General features: G+C 49.7%; 1 protein-coding gene across 1 annotated transcript in view; it reads right to left on the bottom strand.

The window, feature by feature from the left end:
- Positions 1-462: 462 nt before the first annotated feature.
- The window catches only part of Fam234a (family with sequence similarity 234 member A), a 29,962-nt gene continuing 11,761 nt past the window's right edge, over positions 463-18,663 (bottom strand). Inside the window, exons 2-13 of the mRNA XM_041676467.1 lie at positions 11,186-11,297; positions 8,579-8,875; positions 6,563-6,679; positions 6,045-6,236; positions 5,202-5,332; positions 3,795-3,927; positions 3,419-3,548; positions 2,897-3,037; positions 2,511-2,586; positions 2,166-2,321; positions 1,632-1,734; positions 463-1,543 (exon numbers count right to left, since the gene is read on the bottom strand). Of these exons, the coding sequence (XP_041532401.1) occupies positions 1,332-1,543; positions 1,632-1,734; positions 2,166-2,321; positions 2,511-2,586; positions 2,897-3,037; positions 3,419-3,548; positions 3,795-3,927; positions 5,202-5,332; positions 6,045-6,236; positions 6,563-6,679; positions 8,579-8,843 (1,656 nt within the window). The 5' untranslated portion in view covers positions 8,844-8,875; positions 11,186-11,297 and the 3' untranslated portion in view covers positions 463-1,331. The remainder of the gene's footprint in view (positions 1,544-1,631; positions 1,735-2,165; positions 2,322-2,510; positions 2,587-2,896; positions 3,038-3,418; positions 3,549-3,794; positions 3,928-5,201; positions 5,333-6,044; positions 6,237-6,562; positions 6,680-8,578; positions 8,876-11,185; positions 11,298-18,663) is intronic.

Genomic DNA, 18,663 nt, shown 5'->3' with positions numbered 1-18,663 from the left:
CCATCACCCTCAGCCTTGAAAATACCTATCCACACCTCAGGCTTTTGTGCACGCGCACACTTAAGATTTTTGAACATGAGCAGTTATGAGAACAAGTTTATGTTTAGCAAACTCCAAGGTTCTCAGAAGAACTGATACTCTCAGGTCAAGCCCTGAAACCCTTCCAGGTCCTCCTGTGTAGTGACAGCCAGAGCTGACCTGATCTTCCATTTCATTACACTGCATAGCAGAACAGAGGACACGATGCTAGGGTAGGGGTGCCTGCCGAGACAGCGGGAGCCGCTGTCCTGGTGACCATCCTAGAGGCTGTGCAGCCTACAGGCTTGTTCCTATCGGGTAGGCCTGTGGAGAGCTCTCATTTTAACTGCCCGCTTGGCTCCGAGACCTGGCAATTCCTGGTAATGACTTAGAATAATCCCTTTGTGTATTGCAAGCTGAGAGACATCCAGACAGACTGCAGGCTCACAATAAGCTCCTGGGGCTTTCCCCCATCAGTGCAAATCATTTATTATGTTGTTTTCCACGGTGGCTAGGGTCATGGGACTGCTTTGGCTACAGAGCTAGGGATCTGGTCTGAGCAGAGCTGTTCTGTTGCCCTTGGGCCTCAGGAGCAACAAGGCACAAGGTGAGACCTGTATCAGGTAAGCACCAGAGAGCAGGAAAAGGGACATGCCTTTGCAGACAGCAGGTCCAGTGTACTGAGGAAGAGATAGACTCAACGTGTATTCCAGAGGTCCCTCAAGTGCACCCACAGGCTCCAGTCCAGACCCCTTCTGCTGGGAAAAAACTCTTGCTGCTCAGGAGACATGCTCCTTTCTGCTTTGGGAAAGCAGCTCAGAGACTCAGGTTCTAGCTGTAGCCTTGAAGTCGCCCAGGGCCTACCACCCTCTGAGCTCTGTGACTCCTGAGAGACAGTGCAGACAAGGGGAGAGCCAGGCTGGAAGGAGAGGGACGGACAGACACCACAGGCAGGGGCACCCCACAGCAGTGGCTTTTTCAGTGGAGTGTGAGAAGGTACAGAGGCACTAAGTGGGGGGCTTCCTGAAGGGCTGGCTTGGCCCATATTGGCCCAGAGAGACCACAGGGAGGCCTACTGGCCTTGACCAGATCACATGAGTCACACAGTGAGACCTCTGAGGGAGGATATGGTATAGGCAGGAGACTGGAGGTGCCCCCAACATTCTTGGGTAGAGCTGGTAAGGCCATAGTTCTCAGAAGGCCAGAATGACCAGGGCAAGCAGTGAGGTCAGCATGGAGGCTAAGGGTAGGCCAACTTTCCAGGAGGCTTTGTTTTCACAGTTGGAGTCTCCATCTGCTCCAGCCGCCACCACCTACACCTCACTTCGGTACCGCAGGCGGGAGAAGCGGTCGCGGATAGCCTGGTCGCTGTCTGAGCTGCCGCCGCCAAGGTGGACCACTCTGCTGCCAGGAACGAGGTCTTGCACTTTGTGTTTGGTCACAGAGACCAGGCCAGGCATGTCTGAGCTTGCTGGGCCCGTCAGGAGCACGTAGGCAGCATGGCGACTTGGCTCGAACAGGATGGCTGTGGGGGACAGTCAGTGGTGCTCAGGACTGGCCAGAGCAAACTAGCAGAGGGAAGGGCCGGACCCAGTGCCCGAGCCAATGCTCACCATCAAAGGCCACGATGTTGGCAGTCACGTTGGCTAGCTCCAGCAGGATGCCAGGCAGGGTGGGGTGGAACATGTATAGGCTGTGCTGCATGTCTTGGGGACCCTGAAGTGAGAACACAGTGCACCTGACCTGCTGCACCCAGGCCACCGCCACGTCTAAGTGGGCAGCCCTCAGGTTACCTTTAAAAGCGGTTATCCATGTGTTATCCTTATTTAGACTATGTCTACCAGGGTCCCCCAGAAAGCCACTTCCTGTTCCATGAATATCTGGTAGCCCCTGCTTCCCCCACCTGGACCTGGTCCTTCCTGGTGTTCATAAGCACCTGCCTCCCCAATTACAGGTCCACCCCATCTCCAAGATCCTTCTCCTGTAGCTCCAAGGCACATCATGATACCTCCTTCTTGGCCTGGACCCCCTTTCTACAGGTCTGTGCTCATGCAGTGGACTTCTGGTGGTCCAGTCCCTGGCAGCTTCCAGGGGGATCTGGCACCAGATCCCAACAAGGAGTATTCCCCGAACATATGACCCTGTACCATCTCATCGGCGCTGCCAAGCTCATGGAGGCCCCAGAAGAAGAAGGCTGAGCGGTGGTCTGCTGTCATCAGGCTTGTGGATGGTGGGCCCCCAGGTAGGCTTGGGAGGTGCTGGCTCCACAGCACAGACCCAGTACTGAGGTCCAGAAGTAGGATCTGGGGAGGGAGGGGACACTACTGGCAGACAGCCCCAGCTTGCTCAGCCATGCCAGCCGCAAAGGCTGCTCTCTGAATCACCTCCCCATCTGAGGGCAGCAGCCTGGGGCTCAGCACTGACTGCTTTCACAGTTTGTTATCAGCTGTTGGCAAGGTAGATGCCCAATCCACACAGGAAGCCCAGCCTACCTGTCTATCAATACTGGTTCCATTTTCAATGACCACAGCCAAAGTGTCTGGTTTGTAGTGGCCAAGGACGGGTTTTCTGGAAGGATTAAGGAAAAAGACCTCACAGAAGGTCTTGGTACAGGAAACTGAGATGAAATGTCCATGGACGCAGCTCCTGGGTTGGATGGGGCTACCCACATCTAGACCCGGGATGAGGGGCTAGTACTTGTGACCAGCAGCTTCAGAAGCCCCTCCAGTGACAAGGACAGATCCGAGGACAGCAAGGCCTCTAACAGAATTACACAGGCCTTCCAGTCCACTGTACACGCCCCCTGCCAGTCAGCAGGACACACTGAGGTCCTGAGCAGGCGTGCACCCCTCCCACACTCAGCAGCAACTGCACATACCTCAGAACCTGAGTTGCACCAAGGGTCCACTTGGGCACCAGATCTTGTCCATCCAACAGCATACAGGTCTCAGAGCTCACAAGCAGCACGTCCTGGCCAGCTTTCCCTGGGACATTCATCAGGTAGCGAACTGCTCCAGAGCTAGACGAGGAGAGTGGAGGTGGTGGGAGGAGCATATGGGTCCTGCCTCACCAAGACAGGCCTGTTGGGATTCTTCCCTCAGGCCCCCATGGTATATCTTCATGTTTCTCAGTTCCCTAGCTTGGAAGTATAAATGAGATGCTGTTTGTGGAACAAGGATGATCTCCCCATTCAATATTTTTCTCTACTACTGGGGGATGAAAGCTAGCCAAGCACACTATCACGGAGCCACCCCGGCCTTCTCAGTTTTTACTCTGCTTTTGCTTGCCCGTTTTTCAGTTCCAGAGACATGGTGGTCTAACAGTACTTCAAGGCTCTAGTTTGGTTGTCCTGTGCTCCACACAAGGTTGTCCCTAACTGAGACCTGTGTGTCAGACAAACCTGGGCAGAAGCCTCCGGTGGGCAGAGCTATTAAGTATATTCTCCCAGTAGGAGTCTTCCTTAAACTGGCCATCTCTCCCAGTGATTCTCTCATAGAGACCCTTCACAGAGACGCCGCAGAGAGCACTTGCTGTTCAAAACACAGAAGGACACAGTCACCATGGGGACCAGGTGCACCCATCAGTCCCACCTCCTGAACCACACCCAGTCTAGCCTTTGGGCTTCCTGATTGTTGCTTGTCAGCTTACGAACCGGAGTGGCCACAAGATGGCCAGTCACCAATTTACATGCTTCTTGATCTAGCCCGGAACCCAGTGTTCTGTCTAGCATCACTCCAGGAGAAAAGCCCATCCCAAGAATGTGGCATCCAACATACCACAGGGCAGGAGAATATAGTGAGCACCCGTTCTGGTCACATGGAGGAGGGCGCCACCGTCTCCATCCACACCCAGGCTGTCTCTGTGGCCAATCTGGTACCCGGTGCTGCCTGAATAGATAGCCCCGCTGACCTGGAGTAACAAAGAACAGTAGGGAAGAGGAAGAACCTGCTCCATGGGAGGGCAGGGGAGCTTTAGGGAGTTGCAGAGAAGGTGGTAAACACTCTTTGGGTCTGGGGGAAAAGTACTTTGAGGAGAGTGACCAACAGGGAGCATGTGTGACTGTGCTGCACAGCCTGCTGGGAGGTATGGGAGCTGTAGGTCATGGAGCTGCAGGCTCACGCCAACCCATACATAAGCCATGTGCATTCTGCCACCCATGGGGAAGCCAGTAAGTTCCTGTAGAGATGGAGCCTCCCAGGATGCTGCACGTGTGGACCCCAGGATGCTGCACGTGTGGACCCCAGGATGCTGCATGTGTGGACCCCAGGATGCTGCACGTGTGGACCCCAGGATGCTGCATGTGTGGACCTCGGATGCTGTACGTGTGGACCTCAGATGCTGCATGTGTGGACCTCAGGATGCTGCATGTGTGGACCCCAGGATGCTGCACGTGTGGACCCCAGAATGCTGCATGTGTGGACCCCAGGATGCTGCATGTGTGGACCCCAGGATGCTGCACGTGTGGACCCCAGGATGCTGCACGTGTGGACCCCAGGATGCTGCACGTGTGGACCCCAGGATGCTGCACGTGTGGACCCCAGGATGCTGCATGTGTGGACCCCAGGATGCTGCACGTGTGGACCCCAGGATGCTGCACGTGTGGACCCCAGGATGCTGCACGTGTGGACCCCAGAATGCTGCACGTGTGGACCCCAGGATGCTGCATGTGTGGACCCCAGGATGCTGCATGTGTGGACCTCAGGATGCTGCAGGTGTGGACCTCAGGATGCTGCATGTGTGGACCTCAGATGCTGCATGTGTGGACCTCAGGATGCTGCATGTGTGGACCCCAGGATGCTGCACGTGTGGACCTCAGATGCTGCATGTGTGGACCCCAGGATGCTGCATGTATGGACCCCAGGATGCTGCATGTGTGGACCTCAGATGCTGCATGTGTGGACCCCAGGATGCTGCATGTGTGGACCCCAGGATGCTGCATGTGTGGACCTCAGATGCTGCATGTGTGGACCTCAGGATGCTGCATGTGTGGACCTCAGATTCTGCATGTGTGGACCTCAGATGCTGCATGTGTGGACCTCAGATGCTGTATGTGTGGACCTCAGGATACAGAGCCCTGGGAGAACCCCCTGCTGGGTGGTCACAGAAATTCTCTCTAGGGAAAAGTGGAAGAGGAAGAAAAGGGAGTAAGTGGGCCTGGGGTACTTTAGAACTATGCTTATCACCTCGTGCCCCTCCCGAGCGAGGATCAATAGGTCTGGGGCGCCATCACCATCAACGTCGGGCACCTGGAGCAGGGGGCTCAATACAGAAGCATTTCCACCCAAATTGCTGGAGTGGCTCCACAGGGTTTCCCCTAAAACCAAACACACAGAGGCTCCAATCATCTTGACGAGCCAATGATAGACTTACAGGAGGGCAGCCATCCTTGGCAGCCCACTTAGATACAGGAGTGTGTACAAGTGCTCTGAAATGTTGCAGAACAAGCACACACAGCTGAGGGAGAAGATACTAGATAGCCTCTTGAAAAGGCAGCTGGGTACCACGGCTCAGGCCTGTAATGTCAGCATTAGGAAGCTGACCTAGGAGGCTTGCTGCAAGTGAAAAGCCAGCCTGGGATACAGGTCAGTCTGGACTACATAGTATGACCTTGCAAAAAACTGCAACATCATGGAGCAGGAGGATGGCTCAATGGTTAAAGCACTTGCTACGCAAGTGTGATGGCCAGAGTTCAGATCCCCAGACGCTCACATAAAAGTTGGGTGTGTCTTTCTTCCTCTGGCCTGTTACATTAAGGCTCGGAGACTTGTTCTAGGAGAGCGGCATCAGTAGGCTCAGTCCGGCCCTCTAAGCCACCAGGAGCCAAGGCTGACCACTATTACCTCATAGCAGGTGACACTAGTTGTCTGTTAGCATCCACAGCAAGATGCAAACTGTGTTTGCAAAGACACAAGGGCAGCACAGCAGAGCAGCTGAAAAAGTTGACACCACTGGCTTCCAAGTGGTCACACGCTCATTTGAAAGGTTCCTACCCACTCAGCAACCCCCAGGAGAGAGCCAGGGCTGACCTGTGAATAAGCTGACAGCAATGAAAGAACCTAGTCTTCCCACAAGGATACAGGCAGAAGACACCTCACTGTCCGACGTTAGTGGTACGGCACACTTTACAAGGGCGATATCTTGGGCCACAGGTCTCTCCCAGAGCACGCTGCCATTGGCCCCGGACACAGCAGCCACAAAGGCACAAGGAGTGGAAAAGCCTGGAGGGGAGAGGGGGCAACCATTTGGTCAGTCTCAGACAGTGTTCTGCCACCTCCTGGCTCCCTTATTCTGTGTCTCAGCCACGTGACTGAGCTCATTTCCCTTACTTCCCCTTAGACCAGAGTCTCAGAAGGTACTGGGGTTGGCCTCTCAGGTGGAGTGAGGGAACTGAAAGCCTTATCGAGCCTATTCTATTAGAAAGAAAAAAGGATGGGGTGGTTCCCTGAATCCCCTCCACTCGAATGCTCCAAATAAGAAGGTGGTGTGGACAAAGAGCCTTTATCCCATGGGGTGGGGGCTCCTTGTTAAAAGGAACAGGAATTACCTTCATCGGCACAGGATCTGGTGAAATTGTTACTGCTGTTGGTGTTTTTATAAAGAAAGAGAACGTCCTGGATCTTGTCCCTGTTTACGTCTCCCGTAGCCAGAAAGTCATACGGGACTGAAAAAGAAAGTCACAGACTATGCTCCGTGGGCCATGTCTGTCTTTGGGAAGGTCAAGTTGAATGCTCTGTGTGGTTTGGTGCTCCCAATGTACAACTTGCCACTGGGAGGTGCTCCCCCTCCCCAGATAAGAGCAGGATCTTCCTCACTAAGACAAGCAGTTTCTTCAGGGGCGGGCAGATCTCTGTGAGTTTGAGGCCAGACTGATCTACACAGAGAGTTCCAGGACAGCCAAGGCTAAAAGAAAGACCTTGTCTCAAAAAGAAACAAACAAACAAAGTGAAAAAAAAATCTGAGTATCTGTACAGAAGACAATCCTCAAGACCAGCATGGGATTCAGTCACACTCCACCCTTGTTAGGCCCTGTATCTCCGTTCAAGTGAGAAGCTCTACGCTTAAAACCAAACCATAAGAGGTTGAATTTGGGCATTTATCATACTCAAAATGGATCAGACTCCTAGACAGAATTAGAACTAGAAAATATAGGCCTGGTGTGATGGCTCACACCTTTAATCTCAGCACTAAGGAGGTAAAAGTAAGCCAATCTCTACAAGTTCGAGGCCAGTCTGGTCTACAGTGCTAGTTCCAGGACATCCAAGACTACACAGAGAAACCCTGTCTCAAAAAAAAAAAAAAAAAAAAAAAAAAAAAAAAAAAAAAGTGGGTGAAGGATTTCACAGCCATCTCTCCTAAGATGTCCAAGTGATGAACAGGCACATGCGAAAACGTTCAATGTGGCTACTTATCAGCCAAGAGCAGTTTTCTGCATGAGAACTGGGAGCAGGAGGTTTAGGATGAGTTCATAGCCTCAGTGACATAACACGTCTGAGGCCAGCCTAGGCAATATAGTACATTCTAGGCCAGCAACAGTTCCATAGCCATAACTTGTCTAAACAGCAGTGGCTGGAGTGGACAGCTCAGTAAATACACTGGCTGCTGTTGCAGAGGATCTGCCAGAGGCAGAGGCCAGCCTGGTCTACAGACTGAGTTCCAGGACAACCAAGGCTACCCAAAGAAACCCTGTCTGGAAAAACAAAAAACACAACAACCAAAAAGACAAAAAGAGAGAAATACATTCATTAAAAGAACAAGACTTGGGCTGGAAAGATGGCTCAGTAGTTAAAGAGCACTGGCTGCTCTTCCAGAGGTCCCGAGTTCAATTCCCAGCAACCACATGGTGGCTCACAACCATCTGTAATGAGATCTGATGCCCTCTTCTGGCCTGCAGTCCTAATGGAAGACAGAACACTCACATGCATAAATAAATAAGTCTTAAAAAAAAAAAGCAAGACTTGGGGAAGTAAGGATGCAGCTCAGGTGGTAGAGTGAGTTCCTAGCATTCATGGAGCCCTGGGTTCAGTCTCCTGGACCACAGGTATGGGAGCACACTCCCATAATCCTAGCAGTTAGGGTGTGAGGCAGGAGTTTAAGACCAGCCCAGCTCCACTGTACGTCTGAAGCCATCCTGAGGTTAAATGAGAGCTTGTCTCTAAACAAACAAACAAACAAATAAAACTAAAAATGGAAAGGCTCTTCCGCTGCTTTTCATAAGGGCTAATTCATGGGACAGATATAAATTGTGATTTGGTTTCCCACCTGGAGCACCTCGGGACACCTCCACATCTGCTGTTCCCTGCAGCGGATGGGCCTTCTCTAACCTCTCAGTCACTGAACTGTTTCCATTAATCAGCCAATAAGCCTCCTTTTTCTTACTTACCTGACCAGGGCAGTGCTTCTGGTTCCAATAGAGGCTCCTAACATCTCCAAGTTCAGAGGCAAACCCAGCAGCCACTCAGGGCTGACTGCCAAAGACCACCAGGCTCCCATTTGTAACAGCGCCGCTGGCCCAAGAGGGGTCTGGAACCCTGCTGGGGAAAGAGGCCCCTGGCAGGCTCACCTGCAGCGTTGTAGTCAAGCCTCCACATTCCCTGAGACGAGGGTCGGTCTGGACACGGGATGATGAAAGAGACGACAAACACCACGAAGAGACAGATAAACAAGGAAAGGAAAAATGCCACCGTGCGGCACCGGGACAGGCGGGACTGCTGAGGCTTGTTCTTCAAGTTCTCGCTTTTCGATTGGTTTCCCAGGTTTTCCTGTGGTTTTCTGTCCTCATTCTTCAAGGGGTGGATTTCAGCTTCTAGATCCTTGTTATCGCCCATTCTGAGCACATTCCAGAGCTTAACGATGGTCACTGCGTGGGAGAAGAAATGGGTACGGTCAGCAGTTCCATGAGCTGCTCACCATCTCGCTCAGTTTGTGTTCTGATTCTTAGGCATTGGTTACAGTTGCCACTCTGGACCATCAGCCCAAGAAAAAAGGACATGAATTTTTGGACTGTCCACAACACATGCTACCTAAGACGTCAATACAACAGGAAAAGGCAGGTTGGTTGTACAAACCAGCAAACCAGCAGCCGGTATATTTGTCCTCTAACACCAGGGCTTCACTAGGGGACACGGTGACCAGAACCAATGACAATAAACCCACCCATGACATTCATTAACCAAGCTCCCCCTGCTCATTTGTCAGACACACAGGTGGGAAAGGGGATGTGTGACAGTCGGATGCGGCCAACGTTCTCACAAACGGACTCCCAAGAGATCCGTGGGAAGGCAGTTTTCTCTGAAATGATAGATTCTCTCCAGGAAGGAGTGGGAGGCACAGTGGAACCTGAAAGATTCTGGAAAGACCCTTCCCAGCTTCACGGAAAGAGAAACAGCTCCTGGGAGGGAGACTGACCAGCCAAGTGCTCAGGGGAATCTCACATCCGGAGGGTCTACAAAGCAGCGCAAAGAGAGAGCTCCTGGTCAGAGCTTCCTGAGGTAGGGTGCTACCTGAGTTAGGGTGCTTTCAGCTGCTTTGGGGTCTTCTCTGCTCCTGCAAGTGACCCCTCACCCACATTCTTGTTAGTAACCCCCCCCCAAAATTTATCGGTTCACCAAGCTGGACTTTGTTTTGTCATGGGTTCCCATTCTGGGGTGAGTCGATGCCTCCCCAGGAAAAGTCTGCCACATAAGATCTAGACACTGGCTACTTTTCCATAGGACCCTGGTTTGATTCTAAGCACCCACATGGCAGCTCACAACGGTCCATAACTCTAGTTCCATGGGATCTGATGCTTTCTTCTGGATTCTGCAGGCATTGCACACACATGCTTTATGGACATACATGCAGGCAAAACACCCATACACATTAAAAATAAATTACACCCATACACATTAAAAATAAATTACACCCATACACATTAAAATAAGTTAATTAATTAAAAAAAAGATCTAGATTCCAACTTCAGAGAAACTTTTGTTGTTGTTGTTGAGACAGGTTCTTACAAGTTCTGACTGACTGGGAACTTACTACAGGAGACTAGATTTACCCTGAACTCACAGAGATCCACCTGCCTGTGCCTCCCCACTACCAAAGTAAAACAATCTTAAATGAGCTGGGAGTGGCGGTGCACGCCTTTAATCCCAGCACTTGGGAGGCGGAGGCAGATGGAGGCAGACGGATCTCTGGCATCTCTGAGTATGAGGCCAGCCTGGTCTACAGACTGAGTTCCAGGACAGCCAGGGCTACATAGAGAAACCATCTCAAACTTTGGTCCTCTGGAAGGGCAGCAAGTTCTTTTAACTGCTGAGCCACCTCTCCAGCCCATAGTGTTTTTTGTGTTTGTTTGTTTTGTAGTAGTTGTTGTTGTTGTTCGCTTGTTTTTTGAGGTAGGGTCTAACTATGCACCCCAGGCTGGCCTCAAGCTCACAATCTCCTCAGTTCATGGCTATAGTCACGTGCCAGCATGCTGTCTCTTCTACCACAAACGAAGGTCAGAAGAGGTATTCCTATCAAAGGTAATGAGTCGGCCAAGGGAAAATCAAACATTGAGTCATCCAGGCCCCACATTAAGCCCAAGCCCCTGAGGTGGGTGGGGCAGCACAGCCGGGCTGTACGGGGAGAGGTCACCAGGGGAAAAGTCAGCAGTGCACCTGGCAGGGGGCAGCAGCAAGGTGCAAGGTGCCGGGCGAGGCCAGGCATAAAGAGAAGCCAAGCTGCAGCAAGCCCAGCGCTGCAGACACAAGGAAGGGACATCTGAATGTCTAAAGCACAACTGTTTGTGGCAAGGCAAGGAGAACCAAATGAGAAGCCACCTGCTAGCATTTTTGATCCTATCTTTAGAGCTCTGGAAGCCCTAAAGTCTAATTACGGGAAACTCCAGCCTGAGCCGAGCAGCCATCATTACCTGTCGGAAACCAGAGAATCTTTTGGTGCTGTGCAGGCAAGCACCTCTGAGCTTCATATTTCAAGTCAGGTGTGGTGGCTCACACCCGTCATACTGACATTTGGGAAGCTGGGATAGGAGGACTGTCCCGGTAGAAGGCCAGACTGAGCTACAGAACAAGACCCCGTCTTAACAACAGCAGAAACCTTCACCCACTGGGCATAAGGCAGGGTCCTAGGAGTTTGAAAACACAGCCCATCTGCCCTTAAGGTCCACATTTCCCAGACCTACCTGGCGGTGGAGGCACCTGAGGGCCTGTTCAATAGCAGAATCTCCTGGCCAGCAGCTGGGGCATCTGATCACTAGTCGCGGATGGTCTTCGCCTCCATAAGCCCAGGCAGACCTAAGGGTTTGTAAAGCCTTCAGTAAATGCACTTCAGGTCACCAATGACTGCAGCTGGTCCTGCCACAGCTATCCACACTCTCCACACTGGGGTGCCTACACAATGCTGGTCCCAGACCCCATATTGTCTAATAATTGCCCCTTAGGCGGGGGTCTGAGTCAGAGTCAGGACAAATGTTCTCCTAGAGGCTCCCAGGGTCAGCCAGGTGGAGGAGGAGTGTGGAGAACCTGCCCTTGTTTGTCTGTCTCATTAGCTACCACTAATTCAGCCACTGTGGCTCATCCAATCAGAGGACAGCCACAGTGCTCCTCACTCCAAGTGGAGCCTCATCTTACTGCCAACCAGGAGAGGTGCAGAGAGAAGAGAACACTGCCTCGATCAGCTCACCAATGGTGTAGAGAGCGTTCTTCTTTTGGGCAAATCTCAGGAGACTTAGTTGATCTAAGTACAGGTCTCAAGCTATTAAACTAGTGTCCATCCGTCTGTGTGTCTGTCTGGGGACTGGACTTGCACCTAAACATTGAGCTACAGCATCATCCTGCTTTTCCTTTTATTTATTTAATTTGTTTTGTTTTGTTTTGTGTTTTTGGAGTTGGTGGTAGTTTTGAGACAGGGTTGGTCTCACTATGAAATCCCAACTGGCCCGAATATCACTATATAGACAGGCTGGCCCCAAACCCAGAGACCCATCTGCCTGCCTCCCACGTGCTGGGTTAAAGGCAGGTGCCACCACATCTGGCATTCTTTTGTATTTTGAGACAAAGTCTCATGTAGTCTAGGGTGGTCTTGAACTCACTATGTGCCAGAGGTGACCCTGAACTCATCTTGCGTCCACGCCCCACGTGCTGGGAACACAGGAGTGAGCTGCCATGCATGCCCAGTCTATGCAGTCAGAGAGCCAGCCCAGGCCTCGTGTTCACTAGGTGTGCACGCTACCATCCGAGCTACAGCCCCAGCTCCTGTTCTCCTTTTCTTAGTCATTCTCAAATTCCTAAGCCACGTGGACACCTCAACCTAAGAACAAAGGACCATGTAAAGCACTACAAGTTAGCTTGGTTTTCTGTTTATTTATTTTAATTTTTTTCTGTTTGTTTGTTTTTTTTTTTTTTTAGTTTTTTGAGACAGGGTTTCTCTGTGGCTTTGGAGCCTGTCCTGGCACTAGCTCTTGTAGACCAGGCTGGTCTCGAACTCCCAGAGATCCGCCTGCCTCTGCCTCCCAGCTTATTTTAATTTTTGAAATGAGCCTAATTGACTCAGCATTTAAAAATGTTGCTATCCAATCGTGAGGACTGAGTTCAGATCTGAGCACTCACGGTGGCTGGATCATTAATGCCTGTAAGTCCAGGTTCGCGGGTTTGATTCTCTCCTGCCTCCATCTGCGTCTACACACACGTGTTCATACATTCACACAGATAACATACACACAGACACACGCACAAGAATAAAATAAATTAGCCAGGCGGTGGTGGCACACACCTTTAATCCCAGCACTCGGGAGGCAGAGACAGGTGAATCTCTGTAAATTTGAGGCCAGTCTGGTCTACAGAGTGAGTTCCAGGACAGGCTCCAAAGCTACAGAGAAACCCTGTCTTCAAAAAACCCTAAATAAATAAATAAATAAATAAATGTGTGTTAAAAAAGGTCAGTAAGGGCTGGAGAAATGGCTCAGCGGTTAGGAGCACTGACTGCTCTTCTAGAGGACCCAAGTTCAATTCCCAGCACCCACATGGCAGCTCACAACTGTCTGAAAATCCAGTTCCAGGGGATCTGACACCTTCACACCAATGCACATAAAATAAAGATAAATAAATCATAAAAAATTTAAAAAAAAATAAAAAGGTCAGTAATATGTGGACATGGTGGCGCACTCCTGCAACCTAGCACTTTGGTGGTGAAGAAAGAAGATCAGAACGCAAAGTTACCTTCAGCTACATGTTAGATTTAAGGCCTGGCTTGGTTACATGCACCTGTACCCCCCGAAAAACCTCAGTAATGAACACATCTAATACAATCTTTGGAAGGCAAAAGAGGGCAAATCTTAGGAGCAGAAGCAAGCTACCAGTTTCTTACTGTCCTTTCAGAATAGCCCACGCATCTATGGAGATATGGCAAGGGTACCTCCAGAAGGTTATTTTATAACTACGACCAGGAAAACAAGAGCTGGCCTGGCGGCACAAGTAAAAGTGAACAAAGTAAAATGAACAGAGTAGCTACGCTATAAAGGTGATCTCTCAAAGCTAAAGGAGTAGCAAACTCTTTATTCTTATGCTTAGCCGTTCATTCCTTCATTCCTTCATTCGTTCATTGTGAGCAGGCGCACGTGTATGCGCCCGCGTGAGTTCAGTCAAAAGACAACTTGCAGGAGTTGGTTCTCTCCTTCCCAGCAGAATTGAACTTAGGTTGGTAAGCTGAGCAGCAAAAGCCCTTCCCACAGCCATCCTATCACCCCGGGAATGGGAAGCGTTAATATACTTCATGATTTATCATATGACATCACACCAGATGGGTCACCTGTGGCGGGAATGGAGCACTGCCAGTTTCTGTGAATGGCTTTCATTGCTGTTTTGAAACATGGCTTCATGTAGCCCTGGATGGCCTCAAACTCACCACATGGTCAAGGCCAGCCTTGAACTCTAGTATTGGGAGTACAGGTGTACACCACTACGTCTGGGCATTTTGTTTTGTTTATTTGGGTTTGGATCTCACTATGCAGTCCAGGCTGGCTTGAACTTGTGATCTTCCTGCCTCTGCCTCCCAGGCACCAGGATATCACAGGTATACGTCACTCCCCCAGCGAGTTATCTGTTTTCTGATTTGGAGCCCAGTGGAAAAAAAAAAAAAAAAAAAAAAACCTGCCCAGGCTCCCATCTCTGCCACAGGCTTAGAAGTAGTGAGTGGACACCATGAATGCTCCTGAGTGCCGGGTTAGCTAGGTCATCAGGTCGTCAGGTCATGGGAACAACTTGTGGGAATCAGTTCTTGCTTTGTATCTTTTTTGTTTGTTTGTTTGTTTGTTTTTTCAAGACAAGATGTCTCTGTGTAGCTTTGGAGCCAGTCCTGGAACTCACTCTGTAGACCAGGCTGTCCTCGAACTCACAGAAAACAGAGGCCTAAGAAAGTGGGAATCACTCACTTGTTGCCCATCGTCCAGGAAGCAGCAGAGGCTGTGAATGAGCCATCTCCAGATTCCCAGGCCAAAGCCAAACCTTTGGAGAAGACTATTGGGTGAAGTGAGGATGGCCTGGGAACCCACCAGATCAGGAGACCTGGGGATGGAGAGTGAAGGACACCCTATTTTATTTACTTGTGATACTAGAGACTGGTTTCCTGCATAGGAGCCAAGTGAACTCCACTGAGCTACATCCATTGTCCTTAATTTATTTTCTTTTTAAGTAAATAATAGGTTGGAGAGGTTCCATGGCTAAGAGCACTGGCTGCTATCCAGAAGACCTAGGTTCAATTTCCAGCACCCACATGCTGGCCCAGAACTATCTGTAACTCCAATCCCAGGGAGTCTGATGCCCTCTCCTGGCTTCCATAGGTACTGCATCCATGCAGTATACAGACATACATGCAGGTAAAACACCCATACAGAATAAAATAAAGCATAAATTTAAAAAAGATACATAAATGAATAAATCAGTGATGACCCAGACAATGCAGGTCTGCAATCCTAACTGACGGGTGTGGGGGAAATGACCAGAAGCGCAACATCAACACCATCTTTACATAGCAAGTCTGTAATGAGACCTGTGTCAAAGGAAACAAAGGGCCCAGGGGAAGGGGCCTGCACATAGACGCACTGGAAGTGTGGCCTACAGAAAGAGACAGAGTACATGGCAGGCATGCTGCAAGCCCAGGCCTTAATCCTGTTGTTGTCACCAAAAGAAACAGCGATGATTCTGTTACTCAGTTTCCATCAGGGGCTGAGGTGAATGTGAGCAGCCGCAGAGGGGCGGTCAAGACTGGCAGACAAGGGGATCGTTTGGGCACAGCCTTGTAAACAAAGACCCAGAACTTCACCTCGACGTTTCTCCATCAGTTACTCAAGCGCTGTGCTGGGCACCTGGAGTGGAAGCATTGGTGAGGCTGCTGAAAACACCATAAGCAGCTTTCCCAGAAAATCCTGATTCGACAGAAAAGAGCACTGAAGATTCGCCCTAGTCAAGATTATGCGATAAAATGGCTGTAGGAAGTAGTGCAGAAATGGTTTTTTTTTTTTTTTTCCCCCTAGAGACAGGGTTTCTCAGTGTAGCTCTGACTGTGCTGGAACTTGTTCTGTAGATTAGGTTGGCCTCAAAATCACAGAGCTCCGCCTGCCTGTGCTCTGCCAGAGCTCCTGAGTGCTGGGATTAAAGGTGCAGGCTAGAAATGGTTCCATCTAAAAGGGTGAGAGAACTCGGGCGTGGCTGACCCACGTGATCCCAGCACTAGTTAGGCCTGGGCAGAAGTTCAAGGCTATGCTCGTCGACTAATGAGTTTAAGGTTAACTAAATACGTAAAACCCAGTCTGGAAAATTCAGGAAAAGCCAGGTGTGGTGGCTCAGGCCTTATATCTCAACATCCAGAAAGCAGAGGCAGGTAGACCTCTGTGAGTCAAGGGCCAGCTCCTCTATATAGGGAGCTACCTTGAGCTGCCTGAGAGGCTGTCTCAAAAAAGAAAAGAATGGGAACTGGGTAGGCAGTCAAGGACCGGAGCTGACCCGCTGACCCTCAGGTCTGTGGAGAGCCTGAGCAGGCTGGTGAGCTTTGTGACCGGGCACTAGGGAGGCGGAGTCAGGTGGGAGGGAGGCGGAGTCAGGTGGAAGGGAGGCGGAGTCAGGTGGAACCTGAGACTCCGGCTAGCCAGCCACGTCAAAATGGAGTCCACCAAGTCCCAGCCAAGGTCTTCAAAGAGGTGAACAGTTCCTGAAGAATGACGCCTGGTCTCCAAGCATGCACACACATGAACACATATGAGCCACACAGAAGGGTAAAACCGTGCTGTGGCTCACGCAGCCAGGTGGAGGCAGGTTTGAGAAACACTCTAATGCTTTATCACTTTGATATCTGCTTTCCTTCCTTCCTTCCTTCATTCCTTCCTTTCTTTCTTTCTTTCTGTATCTAAATTGCTTCCTTATTTGTACCTAATAGCTTGAGTTTCTTTTATTTTGTTTTTATTTTAGTTCTGACTTTCCAAACAGTCTGTCAAATGCACACCTGCCCAATTGGTTTAGATACAGTGTGCTGTCATTACTAGCTGTGATATTTCCATTTTAAACATTAGTTTTGAATTATTTACATATAAGCCTATGGATTTATGCTATATTGAACATAAATGTATGACTGACTCTTACCCACTATTTCAGAATTTTGTCTTAGATTTCCATATATCAGAACTGTGTTTTCTTCCTTCCTTCCTTCCTTCCTTCCTTTTTCTTTGGGGACGGGGTTTCAAGGCAGGGTTTCTCTGTAGCTTTGGAACTTGTAGTGGAACTAACTCTGTAGCCCAGGATGGCCTCAAACTCAGAGATCTGCCTGCCTCTGCCTCCCAAGTGCTGGGACTAAAAGTGTACGCCACCACTGCTGGGCCAGGAGATGCTTTTAAGAGACAGCTCAGCAGTTAAGAGCACCTGATGCTCTTGTAGAGAACCCCAGTTCAGTTTCCAGCACCCATATGGTGCCTAACAACTATACCTCCAGTTCAGGGAATCCACAACTCTCTTCTGACCTCCTTGGGTCAGAATGCACGTGTGTGGGTCACAGACATACATGCAGGCAAAACACTCATACACATACATAATTATTAAAACACTCATACACATTATTAAATTATTAAAAACTTTAAAACTGGGCTGGAGAGACGGCTCAGAAGTTAAGAGCACTAGCTGTTCTTCCAGAGGTCCTGAGTTCAGTTCCCAGCAACCACATGGTGACTTACAACCACCTATATAGTGAGATCAAGTACCCCTTTCTGGCATGCAGGCAGAAAACTATATAACAAAAAAAATTTAAAGTCAGGTGGTGGTGGCGGCATATGCCTTTAATCCCAGCACTTGGGAGGCAGAGGCAGAGGCAGATAGATCTCTATGAGTTCAAGGCCAGCCTGATCTAAGAGCTAGTTCCAGAACAGCCAAGGCTGTTACACAGAGAATCCCTGTCTTGAAAAAAACAAACAAACAAAAAAATTGAAATCATATTTTATGTGGATGAGTGTCTTGCCTGTATGTAGTGTATGCATCGCACACCCTTGGAGGCCAGAGATGGTGTGGGGGCCTCTGGAACTGGAGCTACAGAGGGTTGCTAACTGCCATGCGGGTGCTGGAAATCAAACTTGGGTCTTCTGGGAGAGCATATGCTGTTTTGAATGATGGGGTCATCTCTCCAGTCCTATTTTTCTTTTTAATTAAAAAACAAAAGTAGATAGAAAAAAAATAGAAACAAAAAACAAAAAAAGGAGTTCTCTTCATTGTGGCTTCTAGGGATTGAACACAGGTTGCCAGGCTTATATGACAAGTACTTTTACTTGCTGAGCGATCTTTTTACATTTTTCTTTTTTTAGTAAAGGTGCTCCTGTTAAGTTAGACTAGTATGGAGTTGCTTATGTACTCAGGGTGACCTTAAGCTCCTGATCCTCCTAAGAGCTGCGATTAAAGGCACACCCACTAAGACCGGTTGAACTTTCCATTTCTAAATATTGTCTTCAGAGAACATTTTATAAGTGGATCACGGTATGCGAACTTTGAAGTTGTTTTTTTCCACTCAGTATGACAAGGTCCACCCAAGTTGCCACAGATATTATCAGTCTCTTCCCGTTCTGGGCTGAGCAGCCCATGTGTGGATGCTGCAGTTTGAACAGACGCGTACTGCGTACTAGAGGATATTTGAGTTGTTTCTACTTTGAGCTAGTACAAAAGAAGTCACAGCATATATACACATGTCAACCCTGGGTTTCTAAGTCCGAAAGAGCTAAAGAACTTTGTTTAAGTTCTAAAGAACTACCCACTTGGTCACAGGCCTCCTGCGGTGACCGTTGGCCACGCCCCAAGGCCACAGTCCTCACCCCAGACAAAGGCTGGCTTCACAGGGCTGTTTTTATATTGGAATCCAGAACAAATGATCCACAGAAGGGAGATAGTATATTCTACTGGGAAGCCTTTGGAAATTTGAAGGCATCCCGTGGAAAATAGCCAGTAGACAGAAACCTTGGTAGGTACTCAAGGGTAAAGCAAAGGAACTGAGAGTAGGCAGGATGGCCCAGTGGGTAAAGGCACTTGCTGTGTATGCCATGTGCCCGGAGAACTGAGTTCAATCCCTGGAAGTGAAAGGAAAGAAAAACTGACTTCACAAAACGTATTTTCTGACCTCCATGTGTAAGCCAGGGCA

This window comes from Microtus oregoni, unplaced genomic scaffold, assembly GCF_018167655.1.
Source record: "Microtus oregoni isolate MIOR12 unplaced genomic scaffold, Mior012 000027F_ref0000203, whole genome shotgun sequence".
Lineage (NCBI taxonomy): Eukaryota > Metazoa > Chordata > Mammalia > Rodentia > Cricetidae > Microtus > Microtus oregoni.
The sequence above is the reverse complement of the archived record's forward strand: the minus strand, read 5'-3'. Positions and strand labels throughout refer to the sequence as shown.